This window comes from Micropterus salmoides, unplaced genomic scaffold, assembly GCF_014851395.1.
Source record: "Micropterus salmoides isolate LMB-PRFRI ecotype aquatic unplaced genomic scaffold, ASM1485139v1 Ms_hic_scaffold_4, whole genome shotgun sequence".
NCBI lineage: Eukaryota > Metazoa > Chordata > Actinopteri > Centrarchiformes > Centrarchidae > Micropterus > Micropterus salmoides.
The window spans coordinates 4415490-4434343 of NW_024043372.1; the positions used below are offsets into that span (position 1 = coordinate 4415490).

Here is an 18854-nt window from a genome sequence, read left to right on the forward strand (position 1 = left end):
TTCATTGCACTTCGTGATGTCGGGCTTGGCTGCAGCTGCTGACTCTGCAGAAAGTTGGCAACTTCAGCGCACAGGTGGCAACCTATCATGGAACCACGCTTGAATTCATTCTTTCACAAATGTTTGTAGACGCAGTCTGCATCCTTAGGTGCTTGATTTTATACGCCTGCGGCCTTGGAAGTGATCGGAACACTTGAGTTCAATGATTCAGAGGGGGCGTCCCAATAGTTGTGACAATATAGTGTATGTAGATTTAACTGTTTAATGAAAACACTCACCAACAAAAAGCTGAATTTTCAATATTTGTCTTGGCTGAAGACGTGGAAAATCACAGGTGTAGTCTCCTCTGTCGGTCACCTTTGTTTTTCTGATGATGATGGAGGCGTTTCCGTACTTCAGATCGTCTTGAAAATGTGAGACACGACCTTTGAACTGCTGATCTTGACCTGGACGGCCGTTGTTGTAATGAAGGCCTGCATCGTAAAAGAAAACCTCCTTCCCACCATCTTTCTTCCAGTCAAAGAGCTTTGACTCAGCGTTCTCCTTGGTGCTGAGGGAACAGGGTAAAATGGCATCACTCCCTTCTTTCACAACCACTCTGACGTCACCCGACCCTGAAAGAAGTTTATTTTAAGTTATTATGTTCAAATCCATTAGGTTCAGACAGAACACCGGATAACAAATTTACATGTCACCTCAATGAAACACAAGTTTATTTTAGACGACTGACTGTGATTCTTAATGCTGAATCATTAATAGCTGTAAGCATGTAGCCCTGGTGCTAATTGTGAAAATATTAGAATATTCCTTTTTGAGACAAAGAAACCAAAAATTGTTACAATTGCCCCCGGTCTCCCCTAGTTCAGGAGTAGAGAGCGACTATGCTAACCGTCAGGTTTGACTGAGAGGGAAAGAGTTCTGGCAGAGGTTTACTCACTATGACCCCACTTACCTCACCGTCCGGATGCAACAGCATCTTGTACCAACAACCAAGTAGAATAGTTCATGGACTCCATGGTCAGGCTGGGCCCGTTGTACCACCGAAACAGCCGGACAGTGTTGGAGCCCTAGGTGAGAGATTTAAAAATGCCCCCCTGCAGCTTTCTGCAGGCTTTCTGCACGTGGTCAAAACTTTCTGCACATTCAGAATCTCTCCCACATCTGTGTTCTCTGACATGTCCACAAAAAAAGTCGGAATAATCGACTCTGAGAATTCACAATATTTTTAAGTCTAGCTGCCCAATACTCTGCTGTGTATTAGCCTACGTTATTGCTGTGCGGGCCTATCCCTGTTACGACCCGGCTCGTGGAGAAAAGGGAAGCAACATGAACCAGAATGTTACTGGTAAAATTGCAAGTTATTTATTTGCACGTATCAGATCTGCTTGGGATCTTTATTTATCGGTAAATATTTCTACTTTTATTTCACTTTTGCTTTGACAATATGGCAATAACGTTCACACACGCGCGTTAGCTTATTTTGATCAGCAGCTAACATAAGCGTCGTAACATTAATTCGCTGAAAACTCTCTGTAAACACTACGACATACAGCCAATCACCATCTGCCACGTCATCTTAGAAACACACGCAAATCACGTTTTGTGACGTTACCAGCAGGCGCAGGCCCCCGAGCACATCTGGTACCTACACCGGCCCTGCACACATATACACAAGTACCTGTGTTTTTTTAATTTTTAATAAATTTGCTCTTTCACCTTGTCATTATTGGATATTGTCTGTAGAATTTTGAGGAAAATAATGAAAAGGTGAAGCTTTCTGGATGCACTGTAAACACAGATGTTAACAGGTAGGCTAATGTAATGTGAATGTCACCGTTGATGAATGTAACGTTAGCTTTGTTAGTCACATTCTTTGAGCATTAAACACTTGATGACAGATCCGAGGAGGGACGGGCCCACGGATCCTCAGTCTCAGGTATTCTGGAGACGTTTTCTGCACCAATTTATGGTGGAAATGTCTTTATTTATATGAAGGTGGCAGGTGACAACTCAAAATATAAAAATAAAATGGAATATAATGCAGTAATCAGCTTTTGGACAATGCACATTTGTTTCTTCTATATTTCAGTTGCATTGCATCTTTTCTTATCGTTTCATTTTCAACATTACTTGTTGTTTTTTCTGATTCTGACCTGTGCCCAAAGTCCCCAGTGTAATTTAAATGACCCCTATGTGTCAATACTTTGAAATGTCCCCTCCCATCCAGGCCGTGATTGATCGGTTACGACAAGTGACAGTTAAAGAAGTGGATGCAAATCTCGGCAGGTAACGTTAGCCTACAAAATTGCATCTGCCGAATTATGCATCCACCTCTTTGGGTCCTGCTCAGACACTTTGCTGTGCTTATTGATCACCAAGGCACGGTGCTTCCGCTAAGTGTATTAAAATATTAAAGACTCTAAACGTTCATAAATTATATACTTCGAATCATTTGTCACCATTGATGAAGCCCACAAAGAATATTACAGCGTTTAAAAGCATTATTTGGAGGTGCATGCAATTCCTGTCCTGCGTACCGGAGCGGCTCACTGCACTGATGTTGAGCGTTAGTTTTCTTACCGTTTAGAAGTCCACGTGTTATTTCAGACAAAGTCAGAAGGCTGAAAGAGAAGACCAGAAGCTCGCGAGCTGTCGACATGTTAGAGAAGGACCTTTAATCTACTGGACTGGTTAACAGTGCTGATAACCTCACTTACTGTTATTTATAAGTTAAATGTCCTGAGTAAACCGACAGTAGAAAGCTCAACATGCACAAGGAAAATCGCTTTTAGACGTCGTTATTCAACACTAATAATAACTACAGACACTTTACATTAAAACAAAACAATGGAAATACAAAGTACAGATATCTCTTGAACACGTGCAGGGCAATTTGCTTTAAGACGTCAGTAGCCTATTTAACACTACTAATCATTTTGGAGCACAAACTCTTTCAATTACAACAAAAACACGGATGCACACTGGTATAAAAGTATATTTGAGATTTACGCTCCACTCCTGCGACTGCCTTACCTCCCCGTGGTATAAATGCCTACAGACAAAAAAAAAAAAAAGGAGCAAGTTGCTTCATCTGGGTATTTTATAGCCTACTTCACTGTCACGTGACTTTCCGCACCAGAGTATGGCGCGCAAACACCACGTTCCTGCATCATAAAGATAAGAAGAAGCTCACAGCACCCTGACCACGACCTCCTCAGCGCAGTTTCCTCTTTCCTGCGTCCACCGCCTAAACTGGCAGCCTAACTCTAAATGAAACCTTAAACTTGCTGATGCAACCGGATGCTCCCGAGAACGTGCTGCACGCACCCAAACCGGCGACCTCGGGTACGGGAGGCGCACGCGCTGGGCTTCGGCTTCAACTCGCCGTTTATCTGGAAACACAGGATAAAGATCACTTCTCCATCACAGACAGAGTTACAACTCCAGCAAGCTTCACGGAGACAGCGCACATGCTACACACACACAGGTCTCCATGGCAACAACATCACTACTCCGAAAAAGGCACAAAATACATAATAAAATAAAAAACAGTGTAAAAAATAAACAGGTGACTAATAATCACATTTAATAATAGGACAGACAGCGGAATCATTAACTACACAGATCAACACCTCATCTTGTCCAGTTTTTTCCAACTGTAGTGCAGCCAACATCTCCACTGTGTAAACCTCTGGTTTTCTTTATGCAGACAGTTATTCATTTAACACAGAAACCATGTGTGATCTGTTCAGTGTGTAACTGTACCTGACAGACCGGCTTAGAGCCTTATTATTATTAAATAAATCTGAATTAAGCTTTAAACTAAAATCTGAAATAAACTACCGCATACTAGACCACATAGTAAATTCTACTTTCATTTTATTTATGGAACTTCGGTGGTATTTAACTTGCAGATGGTTGGATCATCATTAATTAGTTTTTTCCTAAAATCACAAACATTAAAAAAAAGAAAAGAAAAAAAATGCACCTAAATAAAAGCCGTGAAGCAGATTTAAAAATATTGTTTTGTATAAACTGCTTCTGTATTAAACATAGAATAATGAAATTACTAGTTTTTATTGATTAACTGTATTTTAATTCTGTTTATTTAAGTTAATTGATTTTTATAGGTGTTAAAGTTTGTCCTCAAAGAGTCTTTAGAGTTTTAAAAACAGGTTCTAAAAATCAGGCCGATAAAGACTTTTTATTCTTTTCTTTAAAATAAAAACACTGTAGGAATCTTTGTGTGACATTAATGCTTTTATTCAACAGCTGAAAGTAGAGACAGGAAATGAAGGCGAACAGATTTGGAGCAGTTTGCCGTCACTACTTCACCTGGTGAACCGAGTAACAAAAAAATAACTGGGAGAACATTTTTTTCACTAACAAGCAGGCTGTGTGACATCACAACTATTTGGTCCAATCATAGCTCAGTATGGGACCTACAAGTGTGACGTGAAGCGTCCAGTGCAAAAACACACAGAATGAACTTTACAGTGAAACATCTCACATCCAGAAGAGAAACTTTTCATTTTTAACCAGGAAATTTACCACAGATCACTTTTATATGACCTAAAACACAAGTTAGGGGATCTTTGAAATCAGCTTTGCAAAACTTTTTATAAAGGAACTAATTCCTTAGACATGTTTGACCTCAAGAATAGCTTTTTCACAAGAAAACAGACAACGATATAAAACACAACACATTATTCTTCACCATAATGAATAATGCATTTAATACAAACCATTCCTCTAACAAAGCACGAATGAGCAAACGACCATTATATATTAAACTAACTGACAGACTCTGGTTCAGCTCTTCATGCACTTTAATATCTGTGATAATAAACTAGATTTGTTTTGAATATAGTCAGGTTTGTATTTACTGCAGCACCAGTAACATTAACAAAACAGTCAACAAAAACTCACTAGAAATACACCAATCACAGCTCATACAATTCAATACAAGCATAGACATAAAAACAACTGCTTTTCTAAAACGAGTGAACGCCAAAAAAAAAAAGTAAGATTACATTTATCTTTACACACATTTTAAGGTTAAAAAAAGTTCAGTCCCGTCCCACGTTTAGTTGCCTGAAGTACTTTATGCACCAGGCATGAAATGAAAAAAACTAAATGAGGAATATTCGTTGATGATTTTTCCACACAAATCGAAACAGCTGCAGATTAAAAAAAACTAGAGTTTCAGACTTTTGAGCTTGTTAAAATGGACGTGCTCGAATGTTTGAAGGCACTACATGGTTAAGGTAAAAAATTACATTATTATATACAGGACACAGTACAGATTATAATCCCAGACCCAGATCTGGGATCTGCTGCTTTATCAAAGTCACCTGATTATTTAGGTTATCTGTTCTCTTTGGTTTTAGCTCCTGAGCTTTTGGAAATAAATACTTGGATTTGATCTATTTACTAGTCCAGCACTCCAGTTACTGCATTCAGAAGTCTGATTGCATAGAAGTCTGTATGAAAATGACCCGACTTCTCACTTGATTTATCACCTCAGTAAACTCCTGATGAGCTTTAAAAAAAACAAAAACAAACAAGATGGCGACGGCCAATATTCCAAATTCAGGCTCTGAAACGTTAAGAGTGCAAAGAGCATTTACTTATCAAGCGCCTCTACTATGGAACCTGGTTCCAATTTGGGTGCGGGAATCGGATCGCATCACCACTTTTAAGGCTAGACTAAAGACTTTTCTGTTTAATAAAGCTTTTAGTCGGACAGTGTTGAGCAAACTTTAAATTATTATTCAATTTTATCGTTTTATCATTTTACTTTACATTTTATTCTGATTGTATTTTTTATTACATGCATTCTGTATTTTAAGGTTAATTTTATTTAATTTCAGTGCATTTTGTGTACTGGGACCATGTCTTTTGGTGATTTTGCACTTTAAATAAAACCTGACTTGACAAACCAGCAGGTGACGTCACGGAGGCTTCGTCCACTTCTTTATACAGTCTATGGAGAGAGCAGAAAATACAAATGAGATATGATAATAAAACAAGGAAAGAAAATTAATCAGAGCAACATCCAGGGTTCAGAAATATTTTTGAGATCTTAATCAAACAGCTGTTAACAATGTTGAGCTGCAGAGACCTGAAACAAAGACACTTTTCACTTTGTGAAACTTGTTTCACCTTCACTGATCTCTTGTCAGTGGTGCTGACTGTTCAGGAGGCTGCAGACTGTGATGTTGTTGAGCTGCCTTATTAGGGCCCGGACATTAAACACGCAAGGACCCAATTGTTTTTGGCAAAGTAGTCACATTTCTGGCGGCCTAAACATGCTCTAAAACGTGTTAAACTTTGCACACAATTCAATGGCGGCGAAAATGTCATGTCACATGGTTTTCACACACAGGCGTGTAAAAATAGCTCCTTATAATCGCAGAATCAGGCCAAAACACAGCACAGTTTGTTTTGTATAAATCCACTTCAGGGGATAATCAAATCATTTAAATGGTGGTCAGTATCAGCAGACAGGCAGAATATTCAGGACTTTTACTTTCAAATAGAAAAATAAAGAAGTGAATGATGGATAACAATCACAATGAGAACCAGAAATAAAGGCTAGGTAGATTTTTTATGATTGTAAATACCAACATAACAGGCTCCCAGCAGCTCACCTGGTGGAGAACACTGGTTCCATTAGACCGCTCTGTCTCTCTCCTGTTTCTCTGTCTCTTCACAGCTGCTCCTGTTCAATAAAGGGGAAAAGATCAGTTTAATATAAAACAACATAATAGACCAATATCTGAAATGACAAGATCATCATGACATGAGATGGTTTCTGTATCTGTGATGTTGATGTTGCACATGTGAATATGTTGATACAATCCATTATATAAACTCACCTTTATACAGCGTACTGTGATGAACTTTGTAGCTACAAGTGAAGCTAGAACTGCCAGAGCTCCTAAAGAGAATCCACTAAAAAACCATCCTGTGACGTCCCCTCTGCTGCACGTGTCCTCAAACAGTTTCTCTGAAACACACAACAAAACCTAGAGTCACACTCAGAATGTAAACTGTATCTCATGTACAGCACACTGGTTATTACCTACACAGAACTACTACTGAGGCGGCCATGCTGCTAAAGTCTGAAACTATTTACAGATAAAACCAGAGAGATGAATTTCACCTGATGCAGTGATGTTAGCGTTGATCATACAGCTGATGTCGTCCTGCTCGACGACACAGTGGAAGTATTTTTTTTGTTTTACTGTTTTTGGACATTTTATAAACAAAAAAATCAAAATTATTTGGAAAGAGATGAATCAAAAATGAAAATAACTGTTATCTGCAGCCTCACACAAAAGCATCATGATATATATTTCAGATCTGAGCTTTTATCAAGATAAGTTTAAATATTAAATAATATTTACACCTCAAAGTGTGTACATTCTGTCAGTGAGAAATATCTTGAAACTGATTTCATGTAAAGTACCTACAGAAAAGTATCTTATAGTTATCAGTCACATCAGTTATAATCGTTTTATCTCATTTAACTTGATTTTATAAATCGTTGGAAGCCAAAATCATAATTGAGATTAAATTTTTTATAAATGCACACACTTAGATTTCTGATCAACAAATATTTATTTGTTTTAACAATAAATATTGTTACCTGTTTAAATTGTCGAGTAAAAATTCTGTGCCTCAGCGCTATCAAAGTATTACCACAAACTATTATTTCTTATATTTAGAGTTAAAAGTCTGGTTCTAGTTTTTAGTTTAGTTTGTAGTTAAAAAATAAATTGTCCTCATGTTTGTGGTTCATGTTTGACTTGGCTGCTGTAACTCTGCGGTTTCTCAGAGGGATCAATAAAGTTTCTCTCTCTCTCTCTAATCTACCTTCAGAGAGTCTCTGTGTTTTATCATTTCACTCAGAGCCTCAGGATCAGGCTGCAGCAGCCATTTATAAATCTGTTCCTCACCTAAAAAATAGTCACTAGTTACTAAAAATTAAGCACTATTATATTTTAAATAGAAAGTTTTAAAGAATAAATGGTAACATATAGAGGAGATGATCCTCATCTTCCTTTGTGAACTTCATGTATGATGTGGTTTATAATGGACGGTGGTGCAGAAACAGTGACATCTAGTGGTGAAGGCTGGAAACTTCACTAAGACTGAAAGGATCAGCAGGACTATCAGACTGAATGGTTCTTACATTCTCAGCTCGTTGTACTTCCCCTTTTTTATGTGTAGCGAGCTCTTCCTGCCCAGCAGTCGGAGGTTAGAGACACACGGCCAAATACTGCTGATTAACGTGATTATTTTGATGTCATCAGGGAATGCGTACATACAGGAGACATCCTCACTGAAAACCAGTTTTAAAGTTTTAACTTTAACTCTCATTCACACCTCCTGCTACTCCTCCTCCTCCTCATTTCCCTTCTTGCGAGCGACAAACACACATTTGTGTTGTCAGTCACATATTTCCTGTCCTGCGGTCTCTAGTTCTCTCAGCTTCCCTTCTCTGGAAACAGACGCCTTATCGTCACATGCATCCTCCGTTTCCTCTTGCAGAGAGAAGCCCAGGCAGAGCTCTTCAAACATGAGAGAAAAGTCACTCACGATGATACAAGATGTATTAAAGAAAATCTGAACAGCATGATTAATAAAACATTGTACTTTTGTTATATGAGCTAAGCTGTTAATGACTCTCACTCTGACCTGGCTTGTATATGTCGCCTATGACTGTTTCCAAAAGTCTTTGTTCGTCAGAACCGGCGTCCTTCTCTTCACACTCTTCTTGTTCTTGTGTTTGATCAGGCTGATCTCTTTCCAACAAACCTCAGATCTTTCTGTTCTGTTAAGTCTGAGTCTCAGTGTAAGTGTGAAGATTCAACTTAGTTTGAAACATAACAGGTGAACTGTTAAAATGAAACAGGAAGAATCTCACCGCTTATAAACACGTAGGTCTCGGCATAAATCTGATGTTTGATCTCCTCCTGTGTGGCTACACAGCGATAGTTGTCGGTCTTCTTCACAGTAGTTTGGAGGATGATGTAGAAGCTGCCTCCTCTTTCTGAGACCTGTGGCTCCTCAGCAGGAAGTTTATTTCCAGCACTGTCCTGCCACTCTACTGTAGGTTTAGGAAAAGCACCTCGAACGTCACACTGCAGCAGGACCCAGTCCTGCGTTTGATTAAGTATCTTGACAGACGGCTCTGGAGATGCTCCTGTGAACACAGTAAACAGACACATCAGCTATAAAAGGACAATAACAGGATTATAAATGTAACACTGTGATGTTTCTTGTTCGTCTCTTCTCTGCTTGTAAATGAGGATTAAAGTGTGTTTAACAGAAAAACACAGAGGAACAGAAAAGCACAGTATCAGCCTCAGTTGCTCCTCCCAGCATTGTTAGATAGGACATGATATTTCAAACATTTCTAACTTCTACCAAAAGTCTGGAAACTATTTACAGCTGCAAACACTGTTTCTGACTCATATCATGACAGAAGCTCAGATACAGTGAAGACGTTTGGACAAACTCAATTTTTACATTTGTTGAGCTGAAAAAATTACCTTGAAACGACGTCACATGAAATCTGTTGTCTGATATGTCGACAATATTTTCTGTCACACTAAAGTAAAATAAACATGTGTTATAAAATATGAAACAGGGTCTTGAAAAGCATGTGCACCCCTAACTGTGTCAGTGAGACATTCACTCAGCGGTCACTTTATTAGGAACACCTGTACAGTCTGATGCAGTCCAACACAACTGTTCTGTCTTTAAGTTCACTTTATGATGATTAGAGATGGTGTTGATCTGGACTGAATTATATTTAAAAGGTGTTTCTAATATTCTGGGAGAATTTATAGCAGAGCTGCCCTAATGAACTGCAACACATTGTTCAGGTATAAATCTAGTTTTTTCAAATATTAAAAGCGGGGTTTGAAAAGTACGAACACCTCAAAGTGTGTGAGAGTGTTCACTGATTTCATATGACATGAAAAGCATCTTTCAGTTATCAGTGTAACTGTAGAAACTGAGATTATAGTCTAAGCTGCTGGCTGATTTCTGTGCTCTGTAGCGTGCTGCAGTTACTGCAGAGGTAGACTAACTGAACACAGTTTCACCAACGATGTAACAGCCTTTTACATCGGACCTTAAAGACAGATCAGGAGAAACTAGAGGTGACTTTTGATTTTAATGTCTCTGATCTCTACATCTGCAATGTGTGTGCTACAACTCTTAGTCACCTGAGATCTGGGATATATTCATAAATTTTATCATTATGTCCACAATGAACCAAGCCAACAAAACATCTTCAGATGTTACATCAGCTTCAACTGATCAGTCAAACAGTGCTGCTGCTGGAAACAGGTAGTTTCACTGCAGGTCTAAGTGTACGTTTAACAGGAAATAAACTTGGAGCCATTTTAATGTTTCTGTTCAACACAGTCTCACTCCCTACTCGTCAAATGTCTGACGCATGGTCAAGGCCCTTTGTCGTCGCTTTTTAAAGACTTGGGTAGCCCTTTTGCATCAATTATTGACGTTTAGGGATCCACAGTCAAGTTAGCAACGCTTAGCAACAATAAATATGCAATATCCGGTTACACTTTCAAGATAAAACGTAACGTTTCGATACATTGCCATGTTGAAACGCGCATAATTAAAGTCGTGAAACGTTGCAGTTTCGTTAAGTTTAGGCACAGAAAGTACTTTCGTTGGGTTTAGGCAACAAAACTACTTGGTTAAGGTTAGGAAAAGATCATGGTTTGGGTTAAAATAGCTATGTATGTCAATTAAGACTTAAGTTAACTAACGTTAATGTCAATTTACCTCACTCGCCTAAATAAAAACATTTAATGTTTTGTTTCGCACGGGACACAAACCCTGTTCTCCTGCTTCAAGGTCCGGGTTCTGGCCCTCTATCCACCCCAATCACCTCCTTACTTCGTCTTTTCTCTTAAATATAAAACTGACACAACAGGGCTTCCCTCAATACGTCGAACTATGACGTCAAAGGGATCCCTAGTGCGTCACAAACTGACGATTATGGCTCTTGACCAAGCGTCCATATGTGACGACTTGGGAGTGAGACCGGGTTGTTCTGTTTGAATCAGTGAAATAGTCTGTAGAAGCTGAGCTGCTGGACTAAAGAACCACATCAAGTATCTCAGAGTGAACTTTGTGTGTTTGTGTCCCAGAATCAGCTGATAATCAGCAGATGTAGAGATCAGTAACATCAACATCAGGACAGACCGCTGATTTCACCTCCTCTGGTTTATAAGACAGACGGCTGTAGATCTGATAGATGTCTGATCAATACATGTTTGATCTCTATCCTGAGGCCCAGAGAGTTGTAGCACACATTACAGATGTAGAGATCAGTGACGCACCTGTGATTTCTCCTGATCGGTCTCTGAAGGTGAGCTCTGAAAGAGAACATTAATTAACACAATTAGAACAGTAATTACTGCACAGATGATCGATGTCACACTTTACTGTGCTGTAAATATGAAGCTGCAGGCAGCAGACAGCTGGGCTAGCTTAGCATAAAGACTGAAAGCAGGGAAACTAGCAGCAGAAGACCAGCAAGTCAGCAAACACAGATTAAACAAGGTTAGATATAAAATACTCACTAGTACTACTACTAAAATACTGCAAGTGTTTTACGAAGAGGGAAAAAACAGAATATGTTTCTGGGAGTAAGACTGAATATAAAAACTTTTAGTTTGTTTTTAAGTAAGCTCAGAAGTGGTTAGAGCATCCAGCAGCAGCAAAGCTGTTGGTCACCTGAGATCAGAGGCTCAGTTCTGACACGATGTGGAGACAAAGAAGATCATGCAGGCAGGAGACAGGACAACTTACATGTCACTGATTATAGTTACTGATGTGGAGAGAAAAGACCAAGGAGGAAGAGGAAAAGCAGGAAGAGGAGGAGAAGAAGAAAAAGATGTCAGTTCGATACCAAGAGCATCACAGGCTGAAAGTACAGGAGCTACAGGGGGCAGATGAAGCATGAGGTGCTGATTTCAAACCAATCTGGAAGTTATAAATAAATCTGAACAGACAAGTATGAAAAGCTGGAACCAAACCTAGAAGGACAGCAGGAGATCTTGATGAACAATATACACTAAACTGCCAAAGGTTATGGGTCGCCTGCCTTTACATGCACATGAAGGTTACTGATGTGATATTATTGTAGTATTAATCCGTAGGGATTAATATGGAGCTGGTCCACCCTCTGCAGCTATAACAGCTTCAACTCTTCTGGGAAGGCTGTCCACAAGGTTTAGGAGTGTGTTCATGGGAATTTCTGACCGTTCTTCTAGAAGCACATTTGTGAGGTCAGACAGATGTTGGACGAGGAGGCCTGGCTCGCAGTCTCCGCTCTAATTCATCCCAAAGGTGTTCTGTCGGGTTGGGATTAGGACTCTGTGCAGGCCAGTCAGGTTCTCCACAACAAACTGGCTCATCCAGGTCTTTATGGACCTCGCTTTGTGCACTGGTGCATAATCATGTTGGAACAGGAAGGGGCCGTCCCCAAACTGTTTCCACAAGTTGGGGACATGAAATTGTCCAAAATGTCTTGGTGTGCTGAAGCATTAACAGTTCCTGTCACCGGAACTAAGGGGCGAGCCCAACCCCTGAAAAAAAAACCATGATGCCCCCTCCACCATACTTTACACTTGGCATAATGCAGTCAGGCAAGTACCGTTCCCCTGGCAACCGCCAAACCAACTCGTCCATCGGATTACGAGACGAGATAAAGAAGCGTGATTCGTCACTCCAGAACTCTACCGCTCTAGTGTCCGGCGTGCTTTACACCGCTGCATCCGATGCTCTTCATTGCGCTTGGTGACGTTTGCAGCTGCTGACTCTGCAGAAAGTTGGCAACTTCAGCACACAGGTGGCAACCTATCATGGATCCACGCTTGAATTCATTCTTTCACAAATGTTTGTAGACGCAGTCTGCATGCATAGGTGCTTGATTTTATACACCTGTGGCCTTGGAAGTGATTGGAACACTTGAGTTCAATGATTTTGAGGGGGCGTCCCAATAGTTTTGACAATATAGTGTATGTAGATTTAACTGTTTAATGAAAACACTCACCAACAAAAGCTGAATTTTTAATATTTGTCTTGGCTGAAGAAGTGGAAAATCACAGGTGTAGTCTCCACTGTCGGTCACCTTTGTTTTTCTGATGATGATGGAGGCGTTTCCGTACTTCAGCTCATCTTGAAAATGTGAGATGCGACCTTTGAACTGCTGATCTTGACCTGGACGGCCGTTATTATAATGAAAGCCTCCAACATAAAAGAAAACCTCCTTCCCACCATCTTTCTTCCAGTCAAAGAGTTCTGACTCAACGTTCTGCTTGGTGCTGAGTGAACAGGGTAAAATGGCGTCACTCCCTTCTTTCACAACCACTCTGACGACACCCGACCCTGAAAGAAGAAGTTTATTTTAGTCATTCTGTTCATCAGATAACACATTTACATGTCACCTCAATGACTCTGAAACACCAGTTTATAAACACATTAGTTAGGCGGCACATTATTTATGGAGATTTTTTTTTTTCAGAGAAAAACTGATGAAGGCCGACATGCAGATCAAACATGGGGGAAACCTGCTTTCTGCTTTCTACTCCACTACATTCATCTGGAAATTATATTTACTAGTTACTTTGCAGATGATCATCTTATAGAGTATGATCACTTGTTATAGATTAAACTTCCTAACTGTGCATATTGATGTAAAAATTTGCTCCACCATAACCAGCTGTTGTTGTTAAAATACTGCTGATGTGTCAATGCAGCAGTAATAATGTTCCTATTATATAAATAAGAAACTATGATACGCATTTTTAACAATTTCTTGACATTTTAAAGACTAAACGATTAGTCGATTAATCGTGAAACTAATCTGCAGATTAGTCGATAATGAAAATAATCGCTAGTTGCAGTAGTATTTTATACATTTTGCTTTTATATGTGATGTTTGTTCAACATGTTTTGTTTCTATTTAAAGTGGTCGGGTGTCCCTCTAGGACAAAGATTTCAATCTCAAGGGACTTCCTGGTTAAATAAAAACAACAAGTAAAATTCTGAATGCAACATTTAGAAAGTATTTTTACTTCATGTTAAAAGATCTGAGTACCACTGTTATTATGATCACTGTGTAGTCAAGTTATCTTATTTGTCCTATCTCGAGTCAGTTTTATCTATAAAGCCCTAAACCAACAACAGTCACAGTGAAGCAGTCAATGAATAACTTGCATTGTGTCGTCCTGCTGTGATTTTCATATTTTCCTAAGTTTGCATCCCTGTTTTAAGATGATTCATGTGTGTTTCCCTTTTCTCCTGTTTTCTTTCTCTCTGTGAGCAGGACAATTCCCCTGGTGGGGAAGGTGACTCCCCAAAATGGGACAATTAAAACATATGTGCATGTGATTTGGAAATCAAATTTGTTTTAATCATGAAAGTTATTAAAAACATCTCCTGTCATTTGTTTTGTTGCTGTGAACCTCCATGAATTGATTTAGGAAATTAACACCAGCCACATAGATCAATCAGAAGGATGCTGTAATTAAATGGCACCACATGTTTTTATATTGATCTGTGCTAATAATCAGGATATTGATTATCAGTCCAAGTAATTCCTTTTCTTACCGTGTTCATCAGCAAACGTTGTTCCAGACCGAGTCAGGAGACAGAGACACACGAGAGGAAGAAGCTTCATGGTTGTCCAAGACATCTGAAAATAAGAATCACATTAACATCACTGTAACACAACACAGCTGCATGCAGGGAGCAAAATGTACTTTTTTGTCCGCCAGCCAAATAACTAGTGAATGCTCAAAGTGTACCAGCCGTTCAGTAGATCACCATCGTTTCTTTGGCTCGTGAGTGAATTAAATCTACCAGCCAATTGCATATTTTACCGGCATTAACTTCTACACATGCAGGGGAAACCTTGACTTGATTCTACAGTGGCCACTTCATTAGGTACACCTATACTATCTAAAGTCATCCACAATACACCAAGTCAACAATATATTCTGCTGTTATGTTGCCTACAGAGTATTAAAAAATCCTCTCAATACAATCTCAAGCATAACAAAACCTTCAACCATTACCTCAGCAATGCATATAATTTAATTATTATAAAAGCATTATTCATGTCAGAGCTCTTCTATTTGCATTCCATTGTACATTATAAAAGGTCTCACAATAAAAACTAAAAAGCATTTTTTCAATAAGAAATTAATATGAATAGAAAATACATGAAGCACTCAAATCTAATAGGAAGTGCGGTACTACAATTCGGCATTGGTTTGGTGTCTTTAAATCACATGACATGCAAGCTCTTGATTGACTAATAGTAATTTATCGATGGTCCCTAAGCAAACCCCTGGTGGTTAAGAGCGAGCCCTCGGAGGTGAGCTAACCGGCATTATACTGCCAACACCGGGGGAAACAGATCAACAAGACGCCGTTTGATGCTGAATGTCTGTCGGATATCCAACTTAAAACTTCAGCGCGGTGCATGTTTCTATCCGGCCTATGAGCATTAATATACAGCTGCCAGTTTATCAGGTACACCAGGCTAAAACTAATGCAGTCCTGTAATAAATGCTACCTTCATGAAGGTTAAAACTTAAAATATTGTGATTAAACAACATTACATACGATTGTAACGTGATTCATTTTATTGATTGTCAACCAAGTGAGACTTTAACAACAAATCTAATAACCGAAGATAAACTGTGTTTGTTGCCAAACAACTTCCTCAAGTTAGAATCTAACCAAATATTATCTTTTGATAAACATGAACTAAAGCTGGTTCAGATAAAATAAAAACATTGGATTCACGAGGTCAGCTGATGCGTTAAAATGTGAAATAAAAGAAGATGCAGTAATTTCATGAACATACCAGGGAGGATAACTTATGTCGGGTAAACTGAAACGAGGGGGGGCTCCGTGAAAGTTGGTGGTAAAGCCGCGGTAATAAACCAGATATCTTGTTATATGTCTCTTCAAGGTCTGAGCTTCAGGTCTGTGAGCAGCCGACATACAAAGGAGAACAAACTTCAACCGTCCGAGGCTCGACTTCAACAGCTCCATGGCAGATTGTCCAACCTTAAATAGTGGCTGAAAACACCGAGACCAAAGCAGTGTTTGAGAATTCAATGACTCTGGCTGAAAACACCGAGACCAAAGCAGTGTTTGAGAATTCACTGACTCTGGCTGAAAACACCGAGACCAAAGCAGTGTTTGAGAATTCAATGACTCTGGCTGAAAACACCGAGACCAAAGCAGTGTTTGAGAATTCACTGACTCTGGCTGAAAACACCGAGACCAAAGCAGTGTTTGAGAATTCACTGACTCTGGCTGAAAACACCGAGACCAAAGCAGTGTCTGAACCCTCCTCCTCTCCAACAGGAGGTTGGCCTAAAGAAGATCCAACCAGCGCAGAGGGCCCCTCCCCCTTTCCGAGGCACTCACGGGCCGCCCGGTCCTCGTCCAGCAGTCCCTCCCGGCTGCAGCTACAGCAGGAGATGTTCACTCCTCCGCGGCGAGACTGCAAATGAATCGCGCATGCGCGAAGCCGCAGCTGGCTAACTTCACTTGTTGCTGCTCCACAGTGTCGCTGACATTTCAGATCTGATTTTATTAAGGAGGAGGTTTTGCATCACCTTCCCTGTCCCAGTGCGCAGTGTCTCAGCTGATGTTTGCTTCTCAGGCTGTAAATAAAAACTAAAAACTCTGCGACCTCTATCAGCTTTGAAAATCCTAATGTGATTCCAATGTGGTCACCAATTGTTTTCTATATTACTCATAAACATAAATGACTTTTCAATCTCTTTTTTACTGATTTACTGTAATTTATTATAAACAGATTTTTAAAGAGTTTAAATTCAAAGACTTGAGAATCCAAAATCAGCTGTTGGGTCAGGCAGATAATTAATTCTTTCCCTGAAAATAAAAACACTATTAGGAATATTTGAGTGACATATAACACCTCGTATTCAACAGTAGATGACAGGAAATGAAAGTAAACAGATGTGGAAATATGGAGGAATGTGCCGTCACTACTTCACCTGGTGAACCAAGTAACAAAAGATCACATGTTCAGGCACTTTCTGGCAGGTATTTTAACAGGTAAAAAAGTACAAGGTGAGTTATAATATGCCAAATATAACTCTTCTGAATGAAATCAAGTCATTTTGAGGAAGAAATAACTTTTCAGTCAATAAGTAGAGGCTTCAGTCACTGTCTGGAAAGTAAAATACTGCATTTTATGGGTTGTTTTCGCCATTTAAAGTTATTTTAACAGGTAAAAATGGGTTGGATTGGTTGGTACACAGCAGGTAAAATAATGCAGAGTTATAAGGATAATTGCAAAAGATTATGTCTTTATTTTATATATAACTCAGCAGTAAGTCATGTTATTATAGGCTACAGTCCGTTTCCTAAATATAAACAAGGATATTAGACGTCCGTTTTCGCTGAATTCTGATTGGCTCAACGGCGCCGATCAAAGGAGTTTACTTTCCATCTGGGGTGAGTTCAATCCCAAACCTTTTGCACCGGTTTGCTATGTAGGTTTGTATGACAAGTGCAACAGAGAAGAGGGCGAAAGAACGTCCATCTCCCTCGTTCTCCAGTCTTTCTTTTAGGCTACTTTACTTTAGCTTGTTGGTCGACAGCTGACTCAGCACCGCAGCGATACTTGGATTAGTAACTGTAATAATGTTTTGGAAATAGCAATCTGTTAGCTAGTTACAGGGAAAATGAGTCAACTCCGAGGCAGTAAACACAGCACACAGCTCCACACTGCTGTCTGACCCTAGCTGGTCCACTGACACCATAGGGGTCATTTACGCTGGGGATGCTGGGACTTTTTGAAATGGCTGGTTTTCGTCCCACCACCTTCGTGAGACACTAACATCACTGAGCAGCTCCTTCAGTGGCAGGCTGATACACCCACGCTGTGTGAAGGAGAGATTCAGGAGATCTTTTCTTCCTGCTGCCGTGAGACTTTAGAATCAGAAAAACAGAAGAAAAACAGCTTGCTCCACAGAAAATGTCTCCAGAAGGAAGGAAATTACCAGTTTAATGCTCAAAATCTTTTGGGGGACGACTCCCAGACCCCTCATATGTATTTTACCATCAAATATTTAATCTAAATAGTGACTAACAATCTTCTTGTCTTGTTCTCGTGCATCATCACACCCTTAATCTGAGCCCTCATGTCCCCACCACGTTTCAACACAAAGTGACCCGCTCCGCTCTGCACCAGCTCCTCTCTAGTAGGCCTAAAAGTGAACACTTTTGCAAGGTATTGTATGCATGCTACATTCTCATTAGGGGCTGAGCACCCCTAAAGGTCTGATCCTAGAATCGCCCCTGCAGTGTAGAGAGGCAGCTGCTGTGTGAAGCCTAATTGTAGCAAAAGGGCAACATATAATAAAGAATAAACAATGCCTGATATTTTCCCATTCAGCACTAGGCCTACATGCTTGCAGCTATGAATGTTTCTTTGCAGCAAGAGTCACCATCAGGAATCAGGTGTTAATCCCTGGCAACGTTTCACCAGTTCCTTCTACACATGACCGCCACTAGCACAGAGTCTGGTGTCAAGCGATCTCCCGAATAACTAAAGTAACTTTGGTAATTTTGTGGATCTGTCACTGTTGAGGTTTGCTGTAATGTAGGTGGCAGGTTAGCCCAGTGGTTTGAGTGACCACGCTGCCGCAACACAATGTTACAAAAAAACATTTCCAGGCCTTATTCCCTCATTTTCCATGTGTTTTCCATGACTGGAAAGTTGGTCAAGTGTTTTCCAGGTTTTC

The 18854-nt window shown here is 39.8% G+C and overlaps 2 protein-coding genes across 2 annotated transcripts in view; both read right to left on the reverse strand.

Moving 5' to 3' along the window:
• The window catches only part of LOC119886082 (butyrophilin-like protein 1), a 164589-nt gene that overhangs the window by 68858 nt on the left and 76877 nt on the right, over positions 1-18854 (reverse strand). The window lies entirely within an intron of this gene.
• LOC119886072 (butyrophilin subfamily 2 member A1-like) overlaps positions 4242-18854 on the reverse strand; it is a 35185-nt gene continuing 20572 nt past the window's right edge. The window contains exons 5-6 of the mRNA XM_038696579.1: positions 6654-6724; positions 4242-5986 (exon numbers count right to left, since the gene is read on the reverse strand). Of these exons, the coding sequence (XP_038552507.1) occupies positions 5978-5986; positions 6654-6724 (80 nt within the window). The 3' untranslated portion in view covers positions 4242-5977. The remainder of the gene's footprint in view (positions 5987-6653; positions 6725-18854) is intronic.